The sequence below is a fragment of the Vicugna pacos genome, chromosome 1 (assembly GCF_048564905.1).
Source record: "Vicugna pacos chromosome 1, VicPac4, whole genome shotgun sequence".
Classification (NCBI taxonomy): domain Eukaryota; kingdom Metazoa; phylum Chordata; class Mammalia; order Artiodactyla; family Camelidae; genus Vicugna; species Vicugna pacos.
In genome coordinates this window covers 56,484,085-56,505,639 of record NC_132987.1, presented here as the reverse complement: position 1 = coordinate 56,505,639, position 21,555 = coordinate 56,484,085, and the positions used below count along the sequence as shown (strand labels likewise).

At 39.7% G+C, this 21,555-nt stretch overlaps 1 protein-coding gene across 7 annotated transcripts in view; it reads right to left on the bottom strand.

Moving 5' to 3' along the window:
* Positions 1–21,555, bottom strand: part of LPP (LIM domain containing preferred translocation partner in lipoma) — a 629,315-nt gene that overhangs the window by 149,363 nt on the left and 458,397 nt on the right. For all 7 annotated transcript variants that reach the window (XM_072962654.1, XM_072962664.1, XM_072962661.1 and 4 more), the window contains one exon: positions 12,300–12,426. In XM_072962654.1, the coding sequence (XP_072818755.1) occupies positions 12,300–12,426 (127 nt within the window). The remainder of the gene's footprint in view (positions 1–12,299; positions 12,427–21,555) is intronic.

Below are 21,555 nucleotides of genomic sequence, written 5' to 3'. Positions count from 1 at the left end.
CACAGAGAAGATACAGGACTTATACATGGATTTCTTGACTCCAAGTCCAGTGCTAGTTTCACTATGCCATGTAACAAAAGACAAATTATTTTTATGAAAGTACTATATGATACACACTTTAGACCATTGTCACATTAATGGTTACCAATATTAATATTATTTGTGTATGCAAAGTATCATTAGCAAACACATATTAAACCAGGAAAATCCTTAAACAGTGATGCTAGAATAGCCAACTCAGTACACAGTGTTCCTTACGTTTACAATCATATTTTATTTTTATTAACTGACACTTGAAGCCACTTTAAATGATGTGAAATTTCTCATAAACCATAGGAAATGAGGAACAGTACTAAGAAGAGTATACAATGGTCTGGGAAATATAATTCTTGAGTTTCTTTTTCAACTCTTTTGAAGCAAGCAATGTTGTAATTTTACATAGGGCAGCTTTTTTTCCTATTCACTTATGTTTTAATGGTGTATAGAGGACAACATTTGAAAAGTGTTTGAGGTAAATATGTTAAAAGACCAAAGAATCCTAATATATGAAGTCTAATCTCCTAACAAGAAAGATGAGGCCTCTGGAAAAGGGGCTGGCCCAAGATGTTACAGCAAATCAATGGGACAGTGGCTGGCCCAGAATCTGGTCTCTGCTCGATGCCTGACTCTGTATACCATTACTCTGCCTCTCATGGTAACATGATGCTGAGTGTAAAAAAAATTGTTTTTTAATAAAACTTCATGGGAAACCTCGTGGACATCGTTTCACTGTAATATTCCATCAGTTTGTCTTGGTGTTGAATTATATTCACATTGCTCAATATTTTGAACACTAGAGGGTTCATGGGCAAACATTTTCAATTTAATTATGGTATCCAGTTTTATCTCTGTCAGGGGAAAAAAACAATATAAGTCTTTTAATCTGTAAAATCAAATTATGGTATTATCGACATGGCTGAAGGTAAAATAGGTTAAAAATTAATTGATTTGACCGAAAATATTAAGCAAATAATAGCACAGATAATTTACATATATGGTGAAATATGACTTGGCCTCCAGTGACCAAAGAATGGAAAGCTCTGAAGTCAGAAGATTCATAACTGGCTTTCTAACTTTGCCATGATCCTAGTGCTGAATGGTGTGTGTGTGTGAGGAGATGGGGGAGAGAGAGAAGAAGAGAGAGAAACAGAGAGATACAGTGACACAATAGAGGTTAATAACTGTTTTCCGTTACCTCCTGCCTACTGCACGATCTTAGCCTCCTTTAATAATTCACTCCAGCACAGTGTTTTTGTTGTTTCTTGTTGACTTATAACAAATGATGTTCATTTCCAGGTAGGAGTGGAGCCAGGTCCAGGACTCACATAAATTGAAGTTTTGTAGTCGGAGAACCAAATGGGAACTGAGATCAGAACTGTGCGGTGCCGTAATGAATTTGGGAGAATGTAATGTAACATGACTGACGTCAGAGTCAGAGTCGGAAAGAGAATGAGGATAAGCTTCTGGGATTTCCCAGGTTGTGAGCTTCGGATATTTTCTGCTTCTCCTTTTAAAGCACTCAACTGCCTTTGCTGAGAACTCTATCTACAAACAGTGTATTCCCCAGCAACAAGTGTCTCTTATATGGCCTCTTTTGGCATTTTATCTGGCACAGGTCAGCTGGCAGTAGTGGCAAAGGCCCCTGAACCTGGATGAAAAAGAATGTATTTTCCACTGCCAGTTATGAAATCTGTTTTCCATCAAAGTCCCTGGTGCTAGAGAACTAAATAAATACTTTCCCTTTTTGGCCATTATGCTACCTTATTTCTTTTATCTCCCATAGCACACACTTCAATGATTGGTGTATAGCAGGCACTCAATAAATATTTGTAGATGAGTGAATCGTTCAATTAAAAGAACAACAGATGCCTACCAAGTAGAACTCTGCAGATGTTCAAACAATGGCTTTGCTGACAGTCAATTAATTATGCCTTCTGACAATTCTAATGTCACTTCAAAGTCTGGAAGGAGATGATTATCTGTATGTTTTAGAGAAAGTTGTGGGGAAAGTTCAGGTTGGGGGAAAGAAGGGTGGTTTGGAGGGGAAAGGGGATTGAGTTCACAGTTATCTGTATTTGTGTATTTAAGATCAGAAAATGCATAATTAGCGCTTGTAGGTTCAGATCTCAGCTATACCATGTCTCAATACACAACCACAGTCAACCTACGACTTGAAACTCTCTTTTGCCATACACAGTGTGCGCCCCACCAGCTCTTCCTCTCCCAGGATACGAAGCTTGTTTCCATAGCTATAAGGCAAAGAATGTTTGATTATAAAGTTAAAAAAAAAATCTCTTTTCTACTTTTCGTTCTTTGATAAAGAGAATGGTGATGCCAATGCAACTGAATGAGTGGGTATCTGCTGTACGTATGAAGACAGTATGAAACACAAATCCTGGATGTCGCTTCCCAGCCTTGAAGGGGCCTCATATAAGAGAATGACCTTTCACAACTGGTTGCTATGGTAAACACATGTAAACATGGGGAAAGTATGTTTTTCTCAATGTGATGCCCTACCCATCTGACCCAATTAGATTAGAAGAAAATTGAGAAGGTTAAGAGATTGTCTTAGGAACTAAAGACCACAAAGGAAACCCTGTAGCGGGAAAAATGTGATCTAGAACTTAAAAAAGAAAATCCAGACTGTGTAACCTATCCACAGACCAATTTCAATCTTTAATCTTCACAGAAAATACACGCAAAAGAGCTCAAGTTCAAGGATATCAATTTAATTGTGACTGAAGTTCAACGAATGTAGCAACCATGTGTTACTGTACTTTAGCCACTCTCTAGTGCCTTTAAGTGATTTCAGAAAGGAATGAGAAAGTCTGAGTTACAATCCATGGCTCTGTCACTAAGTAGTTTGTGAACCTAGAAAACCCCCTTATTTTCACAATCCCTAAAAATGAGAGGATTTTCCTAGATAGTCTCTAAATTCCTTCTAGCTCTAATATTTTATGATTCCATAAGGTGTTAAATAAATATTGCCAAGTACATGAAGTGTTTTCCCTCTGTAGTTTACTATATACCATGTGCTGCCACAGTGGATATGGAATGTCTGGTCACAATTCTTATTCATAGGTTAATTAATGAAATATTAAATATCTTCTATATGCCAGGCATTTTTCTAGGACCAAAGATGGGGACATGGTGGTGTACGAAACAAAAACTGCCTTCCATCAGACTTACATTCTAGTGAGGCAGACCATCAATACTGCAAGTAAGTAATTTGATGAGTGTGAGAAAATAAAAAGGTAATGACAATCTCTTCTGTTCATTTATATTTGAAAATCAAGGAGATTGGGATAGGACTGTTACAAGTACATAGGCCATTATAAGATGTTTATTTCATTTTTATCATTTTAAAGGCAATGTGTTCTGAACCCAAGTTTGAATAAGGTGTAAAGTAACCAGGTCTGGGCTCACAGAAATAGCAGGCCCAACCTACTTCCTCAACTTTGTGAACAGCCCTGACAATCCTCTTCCTGCTAACAACTCATTTCTATTCTTTGTTCAGAAAGGAGATTTTGGCCATAGAGTTCAAAACACTCTTCAGCTGTATGACTTTGAACGAGTCATTTGGGCTTTAGTTTTCTGGAAAATGAAAGGTTGTCCTAGATAGTATCTAAGATTAAATTATTTTTTATGATACTATAAGCTGAGGTTTCCAAATCAATGCTCAAAAACACACTATGCAGCCAAATTAATTAAAAATTAATGTATACTAAGATAGAACACACAAGATGCTTAGGATGATAATTTATTTAGTGCTGTAATCATATATTGCCTGGGGCAAACATTTTACCAGAAATCACTACCACAAAAGGAAATATATCTAACACGTCTCATTAACTAGAAAACATTCTATTCCCACGACCCATAGATACCTTAAACAAAAAGCTGGAGAGAAGCAAAACCAAGAAATCCATTTTTTTTCCAAATCAATACCACCTTTTCTCTACACCACTTATTTTCTACTTATTCTTCCATTGTGGTTTTGGGGTTTTTAATTAATTAGGTCATTTTTCTGTGAAAATAAGATCCTTAAGGCCTTAGGTTCTATCTGTACTAAAGGCAGCTCCCAATTGGAATCACTTCGTAGTCTGTAATTGACAGGAGGACTTAGGAAAACATTTTCTTGACACAAAATTATAAAAACCATGAAATGCAAATAACTTAGCATCTGCCAGTTGAGACCCTCTAAAAACTTTTCAAAGTGTTCATATTGTTCCTTGTACCAACGAAGACGCTAAAACATAGACTATGTTCACTGATTTATCTCATAGTCTATGACCAATCCAGTAACATGGTGCTCAGAGAGTGTGATGGGCTGGAAGGAGAACAGAGTCTGGAGCCAGTAGGCCTGGGCCCCTGTGCACTTCCACTGCTTATGGGATCTACGGCTAGTAGGGGTGGTAGAGGGCTCTGAGGAGTGGGGAGCCCCTTAATCATTCAGGTCCTCTGTTTCCTCATATGCCAAATGGAAATAAACCTACTGTCTGCTTTGCAGGGCTGCTGTCTAGCTTAAATGATATAACAGGTACAAAAGTGCTTTGCAAAGCATTATATAAATGTCTATAATCTTGTAGTAATAATAAGCTGAGGTTATCACTAGAAATTAGATGCAAAAGCCTGATACCCAGGCAAGTTTTGATGCTTAAGACATTGAGTAGCAGAGTTGGACAGCACTTTCAAAATCTAATCTCATAGCCCATCGGATGCTTGAAAATCTATTATCGCTTCCCCAACAAGGAAGGGGTTGTTGGGTTTTGGCCTAGACTCTTCCAAGAAATTTCTTCTGTCTGTTAAAAAAGTTAGTTCATTATACCAAATGAAAATCTGCCAGCTTTCCCTCACTTGCCTTTGTTGCCAAGTTTGGAATAATACAAATCAAGTTTAATTCTTTTTCAACATGGCAGTTCACCAGCAGCATTCAGGGCTCCAGGTTTTCTTTCCTCCACACCTCCAACTGTACCTTAAATAGTGGTTTCCAGTTTTCTAAACATCTTAGTCCAAGTCCTGCAGAAATGCTCACTTATCCTTTGGTCTTACTAGTATAGAAGAGAAATAGATTATCTTCCCCATTGTTTGGGGAATTCTGCCTTTACTCAGGAACATTCACTGGACCTCCATTTTGTTCTCAATCAAGAATATACATACTACTAAGTATGGTGATGTGGTTTTATTAGTAAAATAATCACAGCACACACCCATCCATGCCTTTCTTCTCTTAAGGCTTAACACACGCCAGGTCCTCGCTGCCTCTTATCTTTCTATTTCCCCTAGAACAAACTTCTGGCTTTGCGCAAAGATTCTCAATATGCCTCACTAACAATACTCAAGAGATAAATCAAAAAAAATTTTTTTAGATAAATACCAAGTTCTGTGAAGACAATTACCTAGTGCTGTTCTAAAGACACAGGGATTCTTCAAATAGCTCACTAAACAATTTTAAGACTCACACACTTCATTTTTTAAGAACGAATAAGACAACACCATATAAACATTGCCAAGATAATTACAGCTTCATGCTTAAAAATAAGCTGGTAGATATTTTCAGTCCACCCTCATATATATTACATTATTCATTTCCAGTGATGCTGTATTCCAAGACTGTTGTCTTCTGCCTTAGGGTCTCACAGCCAGAACACCATTATTTTGGAGAGAACCACGCCACGGTCACAGACTAAGACATGTGGAACCACTCACCTACAGAAGCATGCTCTCTCTTTCAAAATGAATGAAAGCACAAGACTTGGAGGCTCTGGGTATACCAAGCAACATGGAGAACCCCTGGATAAATTCAGAGATGGCTCAAGGATATCTAGAGACAAACTCAACTTTTGTTTTTATATTTCCCCCACAAAACTATTTGAAAAATATAAGCCCCAGTGCTGGCCATTAGCCCTGTCAGCTCCCCAGTTTTCTACAGTGACACCTTTCTTCTCCATTAATTTTAACAGACTAATTTAAAATTTCTACCTCTCCAATCTTAGGTTCTAAACTTTGCCATAAATTATAATAATTTATAGTTCATCATCCCTTGTTCTTTCTATGTATCTGTCTCTGGAACGGGGAGTCTCCTCTAGGATAAACATAGTTTTCTAGTTGCCCAGGGAAACAGGTTGCTCCAAGATGCTAGCTAGCACTTGAACCAAGGCATTTGTTGCAAATGATCTGGGCTGAAGATCTGCTGCCTGATTAACTGAATTAGATGAGAATTTCTCCTATCTTCAACTGTCTTCTATATTTCCTCTCTCTTCCCTGCAGCATAGTTGAGGCCCATTCAAGTACACTATTGCCAACAGAAAGATACTTGGGAATCTGCTATAGCCAAAATTTAAGTCCAAGTAGATGGAAAACATTCACAGAAGAGAGGCTATCTTCCTTTCAAAATCTGGACTTACCATACTGCTCTATTATGATTCATCCTTTGTAAATTTACCATTTGCCTAATACTGCAATGCAACAGTTATAGTTTTTGATGAAAGATGGAAAAGGAAGGACCTGGAAACACTAAAACTAGCAACTTTTCAGAAGAAATCATTAAAAAAAAAGTCAGCTGAGGCTCAGTTGAAGGTTCCAGTTTGTAATATTTTACCAGGAGATGACTTGAGAAAACAAGATGAACTGTCGCTGTAGTGACCTGCCTTCGGTCAAGGTCAACAGAAGGGCCACAGTCAGCTAACACGGTTGATAAAGAGGTATTAGGTGTGCCGTCTCCCTACAGTACGCATCTGAGCCATGGCAAAAAGCCTATGCTTAGTGTCACATCAGTTAATTCAGGAGTTAAAGACAGTTAAACTACGTTGCTGGTGATGTTGAAGTCCAGGCTCCCAAACCTAAGGCCCTGGGAATGGGTGGTCTCTTACCTGAAGGCCATGACTTCAGAAGGAAAAGGACGACATGAGGCAGGAACAGCCAACCCTAGAAACAGCATATGCCTTTCTGTAATGGTAATGAATCAAAATGGACTTGAAATCAGAAGAATAAGTCCAAACCCTGAAACTTACTAGTTATGTGACCTTGAACAACTGAGCCTCTCAGAATCTCCATTTCCTCAACTGAAAAATGAAGACATCGTTGCCAGACCCATCAGTCAGACCACAGCTGTGAGTAAACTTTTTAAACTTGTAGAGCTTTAGGTAAATATCAGCTTCTGTCATCACCACCACAATGGTTATCATTGCACCAACAACAGAAAGTGTATGTGTCCAGTAGAAAACAAGGGACCAGATACGTGAGAAAGGAAAAATTTAAAGGTCCACTGTAGACATCAAAACAGGAAGACACAGGAATGACTCTCTACTCCTCCCATCCAAGAAGGGAGTCTTAAGATAATTCATTTGTGGCAGGATTCAGTACTTTGTGGGGAAAGGATATCCTGTGTAGCTGTGCAGTTATAGCATCTCTTGCTGTTCTGATCTGAAGCGATTCTGCCCTCCCCACAGTATCTCTATATCCATCTGTCATCTATCGCTTTCCCTTTCCTGTTTCAAAGTAAGTTGCTGACATAATGACACTTCACCCTAAATACTTCAACATTCTGTTTTTCAAAACAAGGATACTGTCCCATATAACCACAGTGCCATTAGCATACCCATAAAATTAACATTGATGTATTATCTAATATTTCATTCACATTTAAATTTCTCTAACCTTGCCCTAAATTCTTTAGTCTTTTTGATCCAATCAAGATGCATTTCTTGCATTTGAATGGCATGTCATTTTTATCTCCTTTAATCTTGAATAGTCTTATCTAACATTGACATTTCTGAAGAATTCAGGACAGATGTCTTGAAGAATGGCACCTCATCTGGATTTGTCTACTTCCTCATGGTTGGATTCAGGTTAAATATTTCAGTGAGACTATCACATAGGTGATGCTGTGTACTTTCTACTGCATCACTTCAGCTGGCACCTGTCAGTTCGTCCCATTATTGGCGATGCTAAGCTTCATCACTTGGATTAAGAAAGTTTCCACCAGACTCTCTCTTTGTGACGGTATCTTTACACTTTTGTACTTGAGTCACCTGTGATGTGATTTTTCGATACCCTCCTCATACTTGGAAGAACCATAATTATTATTCTTTGATTACAGAGAAAAACTGCTAAGAGTGATGGGAAACTCTATAATGAAAAACAAAACAAAACAACAAACAAATATATTCATGAATTATTCCACTTAAGAAAAAAAGAAAATAGGGGCTGCATGAAAACAAAGAAAAATAACAAAAAAACATGACCACAAAGGAGTCTACTCCTTTGACACCATTCATCTACATTTTATTCCTTCGTACTGACTGGTGCAGCTCATAGTCTAGTAGGAGATCTTTGACATGAAAGCATTTAGTGACCTTCAGCAAATCAGCTAGAGTATCAATGAAAATTCCAGTATTATTTTAAAAAATAATGAACATTCCAGCATTAAATAGGCAAAGTGACAGAAAAAGTAAGTAGCAATGGGGTTGAGGTGGGGCTGGGGACGTTAATGCAAGAGCGAGAAGTTCTTTTAGGGTGGCGAGTAGCTATGCTACTTCTAGCCTAGAGTAAGAACGAAGGTAAAATTCTGATGGAGAACAAGGGAGAACTCATTCATCTCTCCGGGGTCAGGCCCTCCTATGGCGAACACACTGATATATATACCTTCCTTCCCTCTTCTTCAGGCAGATTTAACTCTGTCTTCTCTGCTCACCGAGTGTCTCAGGCAGACCCAAAACTGCTCTGCATCCCTTGCTGCACTGACATCCCTTCCATGCCTGCCTCTCTCCTGTCCTTCCCAGGAACTTGTGAATTCCTCAGGACACAGGTTCTGTATCTGGGCGTTCCCTGCACCCAGCACAGTGGCAGGCATGCTCAGGAAATGTTTAATGTTTAAAGAGTGAAATAGCAAATGATAGTTCTGTTAACTCATCCTTTTGCTTCCTGCTTTTACCTAGCCCGTAAGAGTCAGAGCTGGCATTCGAACTAAGGCATTCTGGCTCTGGAGCCCACATTCTTAACCACATTTCCTGCAACCGTCCCATAACCTTTGATCTCAACATGTAGGGCTCATTATACAAGATAAAGTCCTTAGTCTTTAGGCCTTAAAAGACTTCTCCACACTGGCCCTAACCTATCTCTCCAACTTTGTCTCCCAGTATTTATTTGTTCCTCCCACATGGGTGCTTCACTCCAATGAATTTATTCCCTATTATGTTAAAATTCTACTCATCAGAAATGACATCACTTCGCTACTCTCATCCCGCTTCCGAATCTCTATTACCATAATTTTAAAAACAACTCAAAGACTATCCACTCCATAACCACTTCTCCATTCCTGTCTCGGAATGTCCTCTCTCCTTTTTCTGAATTCTCAAAAGACTTTGGCTGGACAGAGATTAAGTTACTTGCCACTTTCTGTCTTGTGTTGTGATTAGATGCAATCACACTGCACCTATCCTCTATCAGACTATAAGAACCTTTAAAGGTACAACCCAGGTCTACCTATCCCCACGTGCCTCCAACACCTACCTAGCAGAGTAGCCTGCACATAGTAGGTCCTTGGCGAATGTTGTCCATATAAAGTGATTTTCCTTAAATAATCCTGGCCTTAACTCATATTTTGTTCATTCTATCCACTTAGAAGAGAACACCCTTCTCTTATTTTCTATTTCCTCCATAAAACCTTTTCTAAATACCCAGACTAAACTTTGGAAGTGATGGATATGTTTATTACCTGGATTGTGATGATGGCAATATAAGTATATACATACATCCAAACCCACCAAATTGTTTGCATTAATTATATGTAGCTCTTTGTGTGCCTCAATAAAGCCGTGGAAAAAGCTTTCAGATGGAAAAAAAAATGTGTAGACCTAGAGTTTGGATTCTAATCCAGTCCTTCAATTTATTAGCTGTTAATACTGGTCAGATTACTTAACGTTTCTGTGCCTTGATTTCCTAACCTGGAAATAATAATAGCACTTACTTTACAGGGTTACAGTCTTTTCTGGAAGGATGAAATGAGTTAATTCCTATAAAGTACACACTGTATAATTGTGCCGCCATATTGTAATCACTCAATGAAAGTTAATCATTATTCCACATTCTCTCTCATGGTTTGTAATACTCATTTGGCAATGATTATTTACCAACTGGTGACATATGTTCTATTTTTGCTGAGAACTTAAGTTTAAATCAAGTATTATTAATGGGTTTTTAATGGGCATATCTTGTCTTCTTAAGTAAAGCATGGGATACCTTAGGTTACTGAGCATATTCTACATGCCAAGAACTTAGTTAAGTGCTTTCCATAAATATTTCATTCAATGCTCACAGCAACAGTATAAACTAGCCATTATTTCCATATTATAGATAAAACAAAACAAAAATATAGAGAGAGTAAGCAATTTAAGTTGTCTAAGCTAGTGAGTTGTAGAGCTAGGACTGTGTTTGAAGGCAAAGATAATACTTAATTATATCTGTTTCCCAGAATGCTTAATAATGTTCATTAACACAATTACTATCTACATTCGATGCTTTTTATTGCTATCTACTTTGTGGCTATGATAATTGAAGCATATATGTTTGGTATGTTAGCTTTTTGTTTTTAATACACCTTAATACAGAAACCTTATTCAATTTTAATATACTTTTTTAAAAAGTTATCTTAGGCTCCAATATATGCCCATCTTCATGTCAATGACAAGCCAATGATATACTTTTCGTATATTTTAATATAATTAGATACTTTTTTTCTTACTATTCTCCATGCATTTTTGCTCACATTTAGCTTTTGTCATACCCTCCGGATTAATGTTGCTTCCAGACACACTAGACAGACTAGAGAATACTTGCTCTTCATCTTTGATTTACCAAGATGGGAAATGGGGCTGAGGCAGATAAAGAATGCGCCAATATTGCTTAGCTGGTGAAAGGCAGAAAAGGAACTAGAACCAGGATTCTTTATCCCCACTCTTGTGTTCTTTCAGCTAAGCTACCCTGTCTTCTGCATACAAATAAATGTCATGGCTTTCATATTTTAACCCAGTCCATTTACGGTGTGGCCTTGGACTAGCACCATCAGTTTACCCATCATTATCCGTCATATCCCCAAATGGGAAGCAGTGGGAAAACATGAAAATAGGAAATATTAGAAAAAGTTAAAGTTCTGTGCAATTTTTCCACCTCTGTGCCTTTGCTCCCACTGCTTCCCAAATGTAATATCCTTTCTCTCCACGTCCTTAAAGCAGTGCTGCTCGGAATGCGGTCCACAGATGCTTATCTAAGAACAACTTCACACTCTGACGAGACAAATACAGAAACAGACAGTGTTTAAAAAATAGCATAGTAATCTGATTGAGTAATTTATTCCTGTTAAATCTAGTCAGGATAAAACTCAGCCTTCCATTTTGTATTTTTTATTTCATTTTCTTAGTAACTAACTATAATTGTACTCTGTGGAAATACTGGTCTTCAACAGCTTAGGGAGGAAACAGAACATTCGAAAGGCACTGCTTTAAAGGGTCCAGGTTCAAGAACCACTAATTCTTCTCCAAAGCATCCTGATGCTCTTGATGAATGGAGCTTTTACAGTTTTAAACACTTGACCTAAGCCTCTCTTATGCCTCTTATAACTTTCCACCTAGATCATGTGTTTGTGTGTTTTTCTTATCTTTCTTATATTCTTCTTATCTTTTCTGAATAATTACAGCCTCCCTGAGGACAGGTTATATATCTTTCACACCTCATAACTGGCATATAATTCATAAACTCACATTACAGAAATGGACTGGATGGATTAACCACTGATAATTATTCACAGGTTTGAAGAGGGGAGAATTTGAAAAAAAAAGATACAAAAGGAACATTTTTCCCTGAACTTGAATTGGGAATGGATTGAGAACAGAGTTTAGATAGTACCCAATTCCACATTTTGTAAATAAATATTTAGATCAGTGAGAGACCTGAGCCCACACAGAAACCATTTTCCTGCTCAGTGAGAAGCTAGTAAATTGTCAAAAGTTAATTTTTTAAGTCAAATTTGTATCTTAAGAAACTCGACATCGCCCTACCATTTCAGTACAAGCCATGCAGACACATTTATGGCAGTCTCTCAGAGCCACGGCCGGAACACTCAGGTGTGAGCGCATGCGGGCCACCTCCAGCGCGTCCAGACTCCGGTCCTTTACCAGTGGAGCTGATAACCCTCCTAGTGACTGATTACGGAAAATACAACAGCACCTTTACTCGGAAAGTCGGCTCCAGACCCCACTCACCAAAGTATTCATCGGCGGGTGGATTTTCCATGTCGTACAGCATCTTCTTGGTCAGGTGCTCAAGCTCATCTTCAGGGCGGAATGAGGGGGGTGCCGCCGGAGGCCCCAGGGACCCTGTCTGTCCACCCTGAAAGGCAGAAAACAAGAGTCCTTTAAGTGCAAGCTAGACATCAACCAAGGCAATCAAGCATGTTTGCACGGTAGAGGGGCAAGCGCTGGACGTGGCTGTTAGGAGGCCTGGGATTAAAATTGGTTTTATCAGCTGCTCAGTGTCTGACCTTGGAGGCACCGCCTTATTCACTTGCTTTATCCAAATGAGCCATCTATTGGGCTTTAGAAATCCATGTTTACAAAGAACGGGACTCTATTTCATTCAACACTGCTAAGCAGTGACTATGAGCCAGTTGCATATTTATTAAAAAAAAAAGATGCAGGAGACATAAAAAATAGAGCTGCATGCTGGCATCTGAAGAATCATTACCTCAATCTACTTCATTGCGGGATAAAGAAATTGACACCCAAAAAAATCAGGGCAGGGCTAATTATGATAAAGCCAGGATAAGAGCCCATCCTAGAGTCACTTATGTATTTTATAAACATTAAATGTTAAACTCCTCTAAACTGCAAATAATGCCTGCCCTATAGAGTTAGTGTGAGGGTTAAAAATGTTCTCAAATCATTCATATTTCTTTTGTTTACTTGTTTATCTGCACGTTCTTACAGCGTCTATTTTGTGTACCTTCTGCAAGCATCAGGGAAGAATACAAAGATGTATTAGAGACAGTCTTTGCCTTTGAAAGGCCTAGAGTCTAGTAGGGGTGAGAAATGTACACAAGTGATTAATTATAAAAAGCACACTCTATTGGTGGGAGTGTATGCAGATATGGACATTGGAGGGGTGATTCCTAGTATTATTAAACTTCAGATTGCTCTTATATGCTATCCACTTTCAGGAAAATGTTACAGAAATACTCAAATAAGAACATAAAATTATTTGTGGATATGCATTGTGATAGTGGCATTGTGGTTGGAGACAGATTTAGCTTAGGTGAGTTTGTGAACCTTTCAGAGCTTCAGATTCCTTCCTGTAAAGCGGGCTTGCCAATGCTACCCCATAGTCTTTGTGAGAATACAATGAGATAGTTTGCATTTCACACCATATACAGCTTAACTACTTTAAAGCCATGGTAACAAAGGGTCTCTGGATCTCCCAACCTGCCTCTGAGGGAGGGGACTATTTTAGTTCAGGTGACAACACTGAAGATGAGATGGGAAAAGCATTTACATCCTTTTTTGCACGTTTGCAATTAAGAAAGATCGTGAGCCCCGTATTTGTTGTCATCTGATTCCAAATTCCATGCATTTTTTTCCAACCAAGCATTGCTTTCCATAGACTAAGTGTTAGAAAAGTCTGAAATATTTATAGTATTAGCTGTTTTAATTTAAATTAACTAGTAAAGAAAATCTGACAACTCCTGCTTCCAGGGTTAGGGTGAATCCTCAGGGAATGGACACAAATTTATCACTGTTTGGCCCTAATACCTGCTTGCTTCCCTTTTAGGCATAAACATAGGCAGCAAGAAAGCCAAGTCTGTCCTCTGTAAATCTAAAAGACAGTAATTCAGATTCTACCCTGAGCACCTACATTTCAAGCAGAGGTCTAATTTCAAAGCACTTACCTTGTCAGTATTCCACAGATTTTAAGAAAAAAATTTGTATATCATTCCTTTTATTCTACAAATACTCCCTCCCATTTGCTTGTGATACTTTCTGAAATAACACATTTGGAAAGGCTCTTTTCTTTTAGATTCTAATCTCACATAACACTGATCTTGGATTCCTACTATTTCTTATGAATAAAGACCCCAAGAGATCACCTCTTCCAGTGTTTCTGGGCCTTATTTGGCTAGAGAAGTCTCCCCACCTCCCACTTCTGGTGCGTAATACTTAACACGTGTGGAATCGACAGCGGTGAAAAATAGGCTCTTTCCAGTTGTCTCTCTCACCTGGGAAGATATAACCCAGGACTTTCTTCCGGGTTCAAGCTCGTAAACAGTAGTTTAATACTTTTCTCACTGGGATGATGAGATCTCTTTCAATTCTCTCTCCCAGGAGTTCTTAAGACTCAATACATCCTAAGAAAAATTAGTAAGTGTGTCCAATTCATTGTTTAATAAGCAGCTTCTAAAATTGTGTCTGGGCAATAGAACACGACTGAAAATTTGTTAGTGGGGGTGGGAGAGGGTTGGCATGGGATGCTGTATGTTACTTTGTTTTTTTCTTTTTATTTCTTCAAAGGTAGAAATGTGAATAGAAGCAGCAATGTATTCATTGTGACAAAATAATAATTCCTTGTATCCGTATGACCCTTTTCAAGGTGCCAGCTTTCATATATGTGTTATCACGAATATTTATACAACAGCCCTGGACAATATATACTCTTATTTTATGGATGAGGAAAGTGAGGCTCAGAGAAGATGAGGAGCCACTCTGTGTGAAGTCCCAGCCCTGAAGGACGGCGGAGCCCTGACTGAGATGAGACCGGATGTGCTGAGTTGGGCGTGTTTTGCTCCACTTCGATGCCTCTCCAGGTTCCCATGCTATTGCCTCCAAGCCCACTAGCTCTATTATTCTGTAGTAATTTGGATTTTAATCTACTGACCATATTATCTATGCAAAGATTTTTTTTTTCTCAGAGTGGAGGCTTACTGCTAAATAGTGAAACAAAACCACTGCAAAACAAATAAAAACATAGCCTCTAGCCTTTTCTAAGAAAAAGACATTCTTATAAGTATCAGTATTCATCACTAATATGTGTGTTCTTTGAAATACCTGACCCCTACTAAAGGCAAAAAACATTATATGACCCAAAGGTCAGTTATTGAGAAATAAATTTCAGAGAACTCCTTCAAAATTCTCTTAACACACCTTTCCTTAGGAAATGCCAAGCACTAAGCAATACCATTATAACGTCAAATTATTCAGGATTTCTGCTCCCGACTACTCAGCTTAGGAAGAAAGAGATACGAAAACAGACAATTACAACAAAGTGCACATACTAAAACACAGGTGTGATCCAGGGTTCTGTGATGGGAGAAACGAACAGAAAGGAGGTGACCACTTAGTGTGATACTAAAGGATAAACTGGATTTCACCAGAAGAAAGGAAAGAGAGAAAGAGAGAAAGAGAGAAAGAGAGAGAGAGAGAAAGAGAGAGAGAGAGAAAGAAAGAAAGAAAGAAAGAAAGAAAGAAAGAAAGAAAGAAAGAAAGAAAGAAAGAAAGAAAGAAAGAAAGAAAAGAAGAAAGAAAAGAAGAAAGAAAGAAAGAAAAGCCATTCCAAGAACATTATGTATAAAGGAACAGGTGGGTTAGCAAATATGTGAAGAAACAGAGGAGGAATGGAGCTAGGATGAGGCTAGAAAAATGAGCTGTGGTCAAAGTCAGGACTGTTTTAGGCAACAGAGAATCATTAGGAGATTTAAACATGGTGGGCTGACTTTACTAAAGTCATGCTTCTGAAATGTGACTGCTGGCAAACATCTTAACACCAAAGCCAACGATGCCTTAAAAAATGCAACCAGACGTCATGGTATTTCTGAGCAATTTAATGGCTAATATGCTTTAAAAGGACTGATGTTTACTAAGTGAGGCAGAGACTGCTAACTGCTCGCCAAAATTTGTTTCTTCCCTCTTCTGAGCACATAGCTAGAGTACATTTTCCATTCTCCCCTGGAGTTAGATGCGGCCATAGGCGGCACAAGAAGGAAGGAGCTTACGCTGTGGAGGCGAGCAATCCACTGACCAGCTGGCCTGTCTCTTACTGAAAGGAGCCTGGGAAGAAATATGCTCAGAGATTAATGGTTGAAAGTGATAGTGATGTGACAGAGGTTTAAATTCTTTTTTAAAAAATATTTTCCTTTCTCTACAATGAAGATATTTCCTCAGATGTGAAATATATATATATATATATATATATATATATATATATATATTTTTTTTTTTTTTTTCTCCCTCTGACATGAAAGTGTCAGGAAACAAATGTCCTGGTATCTACAATAGCTTCTCTCTGCCATGGTTCTTTTCTTGATAGGGACCCAACTGATTATCATCGTAGGGGAGGCTTAATATGAGTACTGCGGCCAACTTTGGGCCTAGGGCCCTGGTCAAGGTTATGGGCGAGACTGCACCAAAGTGAGGACGGTCCCCTTAAATGAAATGCACACGGACAGAACCTGCTTGGTGAGCGAGAGCACTCCACCCAGTTAAGAAGGACGCAAGAAACAATACCTGTCATGTGTTGGAAGTGCTGTGTGAACTCCTACATCCGAACCCCTGGGCACCTACAAGAGGCCGCTTCATCTCTCCGATCCTAGTTCTGCTTTTAACTTGTCCAGTAATTGTGATCAAATCATTTCTATTCCCTGAGCCTCGGTATCTCTATGTGCAAAATAGCGTTTTCAAAGACTCCTTTGACTCTGCTCTGTCACAGTTTTGTGCCCATAATAGGCAAGACACATATCATTACAGGTATTTGTAGTGAAATCACAGATATTCATATTTATGAATACTTTGTAGTTTACAGAAACAGACACCCACTGAGTAAGTGGAAACCTCATTACTACAGAGATTTCCATTTACAGGAGAACTCAGACCACTTGTCAGCACCCCCTGAAACAATCTAGAACCTCATTCAGCACTCCGAGTCTGAGCAAGCAGCGGGCAGGTCACAGGTTTTCTGCAGCCCGCTGAACTTTCACTACATGTGGGGCATGAAGTCAAGAACACACAAAGGTTAACCCCCCTTCCCGACCACTGCCCCTCTGTGGCTGGAGAAAGGAGAATTCCGTCCCTCCTGAAGAGAAAAGGCAGCGTGGTAAACAGCCTGCACGAAAGATGCTAACAGCGAAGACCCCCAGGAAAACACCCCCCACCTGGAATCTTTGCCACCACCTGTTTAACTACGGAAAGGTGTGTGCTAAGGCTCCGTTTCACAAAATGGCTGCCCAACCTGTCATCACATCAGCCTCCTGGGTGACTCTGCTCCTGACCTCAGCGTGGCTCATTTTCCTCCCGGAGTCCTTATCCGCGGTTGATTTCCTAGCTGCATAGTGCCAGGTAACTTGAACTTAGTGCGAATCTGAACCTTACCAGAAAAGCACCGCCCAGGCAGATGAAACACCAGGAGAAGGCAGCCAAGATATTCAGAGAGATTACGTGATAATGAATACTCTACCACTCTGGGTACCAGAGCTGCTCATTTTTCTTGTCCATTTGCGATGATGTACAAGAGGTTCCTTCTCTCAGAGGGAAAATAACTTCAATTATGTGTTCTTGAAAAAAAAGAAACATTGAAATTATCTTCTTTCAAAAGGTAGAATTAGCCCCATTTTGGAGCTGAAAGCCTGCCAGAAAAAATATATTTCTGATATTTTCGTCCTTTTTTTTCTTCCCCTATTTAACGGTGTCAAGTTTGGAGTCTGCAACTTCCTGAGGCTGCTTCTACTTTCTGACTCTAACTGAATTATCACCTTCTACGCATAACGTCTCACTGGGTAGTGGAAGGAGCCCCACCTCAGGCCAAGGGCAGAAGATTTGCTGGACACCTGGCCCACTTCACGTGTAAAGCAATGAGTCACAGACAAGGAAGCGCGGAGGAGAACCACCTATTAACAATCAGAAACCCACAAATGAACATTCCTCTCCCAGGTTCATGGGAGCAGAAAGCCATGCTCTTAGTTCTTCTACTGCTAAGGTCCCTTTTCTTGGAGAATGAATGGTATGGGCACAACGAAGACCACCCAGAAAATATGACGTTAAAATTTGATTCTAGCTTGGAAATCCATTCCAGTTAGTCTTCAACTTTCAAAAGCTTGATTTTTCACAACTTCTTTTTCATATTTGTTTTCTCATGCCATGCACTGATGCCCCTAAATCACTTTTCGCAGGCCAGATGTGGAGTCATAGCCAAGGACTAACGATTCTGAATTGTGACATGGTGCAGCTGCAGGACGTCACTGCAGCCAGGGAAGTATGGGTGCCCACCAAGAGGAGGTGGTGTCTGCACACCAGGGCGTGACAGTGATGCGGGCTGAGCTGAGAGAAAGTGGCCTCCCTCCGCACCCACCGCTCTCAGTCCCCAAGCATCAGGGAAGCCTCAAGAGTGCCCTGGCCTGGACCATGCTTGCTCCTAAGCCTGATGTCTAGGTGCCATCTCAGTTCCCTGAGGGCTTGATTCTCTTTTACTGTTTATCGCATCTATAACTGGAAGATAATAATATCTAATTCATAGGAAGAATCTTTCTAAAATATCAAACATCAAATAAATGACAGTTACAACCACCAGGCAGGACACCTTACAAAGCACCAACAAAGATGATTTTCTTCTTGGAAGTGGCATGTCTGCAGAGCGATAGTGTCTCTCCAGTAAATCATCATTCTTCTATTTGCTGATCCGGTACTTCAGTCTAATCTATTTGAATTTCACATTAATTGTAAAATTACAATTTTTGTAAAAGAGATGTAATTACTCTAAGTTCTTTTAACTAGAAACCTTCAAATGCATGACATTTGGGGAATATGTGCTTTGCTGGCTCCTCAAATCGCTATACTCTCTACGCCGTAGCCTTTGGTGCCAAAGACGAATGGTGAAGCAGAGCTCATGTTTGGTTATTAAGAGCGAAGCAGCCTCCCTTATGCGTTCCTGCCTAGATGAGCTCCAGGCAAAAAACGGCACAACTGCAGGTGCTCTCCCACCTGGGAGGCAGGTAGGGAAGGTGAGAAGAAGGAGCCCCAGGTCCTCAGGGTCAGGGAGAAGCCAGAGCAAAGATCTCTCGCCAGCCTACATCCAAGTTCTCAGTTCACGGCTGCTCCTCTCCATATTCCCATATTCTCTGTGGTCTCCACACTTTAAGAAGGCAAACCCTCCTGAAAGGAGAAAGCCAGTGGCCTCTGTGGCAGGTGATAAGATCTCTATCAATTTGCTCCCGTCCTATACACCACCTTACATGATTCCTACACAAGGCTAAAAGAAGCTGTTTCCATCACACTACAGCTAAAACCTACATGCATTTCTTTCCCCCATTAATTAGGCTTTATGTGTGTTACACACAAGGGATTTGATATAACAAAGGCAAGACGATGATAAGACATTATTTCCATTGGCAGCCTTCACCTCAACAAGGCTCAAGACACAAAAGTTTGATGAATGGGATGAAATGTTCATGGCTGTGTTTTCAAAGTAAACCCAGGTCTTGGTCTTGGCTATGCCCTACTAGTACTTGGCAGCGACTTCCGCTGATAAGACATCTTTGTTCGGTTGCCTGGAATGATGCAAAAGGACAGCTGCTCCAACACTGGGAAGAAAGGTGTTACCACACTGCACTGCTTTCCATACTTTGTCCTGTGGAAAAGCTATCCTCAACCAGACATCCTCACATTTCTCTACCAGGGCTCCAGCCCCCACCATGGCTCTAATTCACTGGGTTCAAAATGAGGTTTTACCAATTCCTTATTGTTAGATATTTTGATCATCTCACAATTCTGGTTATTATGTAAAACCCAGGAGGACATTAAAATAATACTAGTCGATAACTACAAGAGTATATAAGTACATATCTAAGAGAGCTGGTGTGTATGTCTGTGGAGGTATAAAAAGCCAGATACTAGAAGGAAATATACCAAAATGTTAAGAGTTCATGTTAGGGCCATGGGCATACAAGCAAGTTCATTTTTTTCTCTTCAATTTTTAAATCGTCTAAATAGAATATAATAAAACATGAATGGCTCTTAGAAAATAACAACTACATAAAACATAGGATTTCAGTCTTTTCTTTAGTATTTTCAGATACGAAGCCAGAAGAAAATGAACAACCTAAAGTGGGGACAATTTGTCCAAAAAAATACAGACACCTAGATTTTTCAGTCTGATATGCACAGAAACACTTTCCTACTATACAAGCTGTTTCTATCTAAGTGGGCTTGACAGATGCCTGAACGTGACACAAGACACTGAAATAACATGCAAATCAGTTTTCGGTTTTAATATGCAAATATGACGCTTGGCACATCACTTTCCATGGCTGAGGTAAATTTCTGTTTTTGAGATTTTCGTGGGAAATGCATGCCGGCAAACAAATGGTTAACTCCCCATATTTCACCTAACATGAGGTGGTTTTCATTTGAGTCAGAAAGGTTCTTGCTCAGCGATCCAAGGCACTTTGGATGCTAAGAAAGGGCATGTGTTTTGTTCAGTAACAATGCCACCCGCAGCAAACAAGTCCGCCCTCTGACAGATGCGCTGATCACACTGGATTTCTGCTCCTCGGTGGGGAGGCAGGCAGCGTCTCCGTGGGAATAACGGAGAAAAGGTTTTTTGTTTGACCTGTGAAGATCAAATCAAAGTAGCGCAACACGGTGGGAAGACAAGCCTCTGGAGACAGAAGAGGAAGGCGTCGAAAGTCCTTGCTCCCGGGTGTTGGAACAGTGTGGAAAACTGCGGCCTTGGTGACACCTAAGTTAAATCAGCCACAAGCACTAGAAATTGGGTATTATGGCAGTCAACAAGTTAATGAGATATATTCAATACCCCAATTACTGGAACTAAAATTCCAGTTCAAGGAACTTATAATCCAGTGAAGAAATCAAGGTATTTCTCCCCATGTAGGGGGAGAAATAAAGCATGAAAACTGATCGTTGACAGTTCAACATGGCTCAGAGCGTAGGCTCTCGGGGCTACCTGCTTGGGTTTAAATCCTACATCCACTAATTCAAATTGTGTGACTCAGGGAAAGATGCTTCCTTTTACTAAATATTAGTTGCCTAAACCATAAAGTGGGGTCACTAGGACTGACCTCATGAATAAAGAGATGGACTATGTCAGTCATTTACTGCCTGCGCTGATTAAGAACATTTACTTATCCTTAAAGATCTGTCATACTGTGATAGACATCACATGATCCACATCAATGGATGATACAGATTTAGACAGTAGACTGGAGCCTATCAAAAACATGCTGGTGGGATAAGGGCAGGGTGGCTTAGGACTTGAAGGAAAGGAAGAAAAGCCTTCACATTTCCATGCTCCTCTACAGGCCACAAGTGTGTGTGCAACACTCACGCTACATTTCACTGAATACTTTCCAAAGCAGGAATGTGTTTTTTGTACAAAGAGACAAAGCAAGTTAGTTATTTGTTAAGTGACGATGTTAGGTAGCTTTGTGGAAATCACACCCATAGGCAGCGGCAGAGCCAGGAGTTA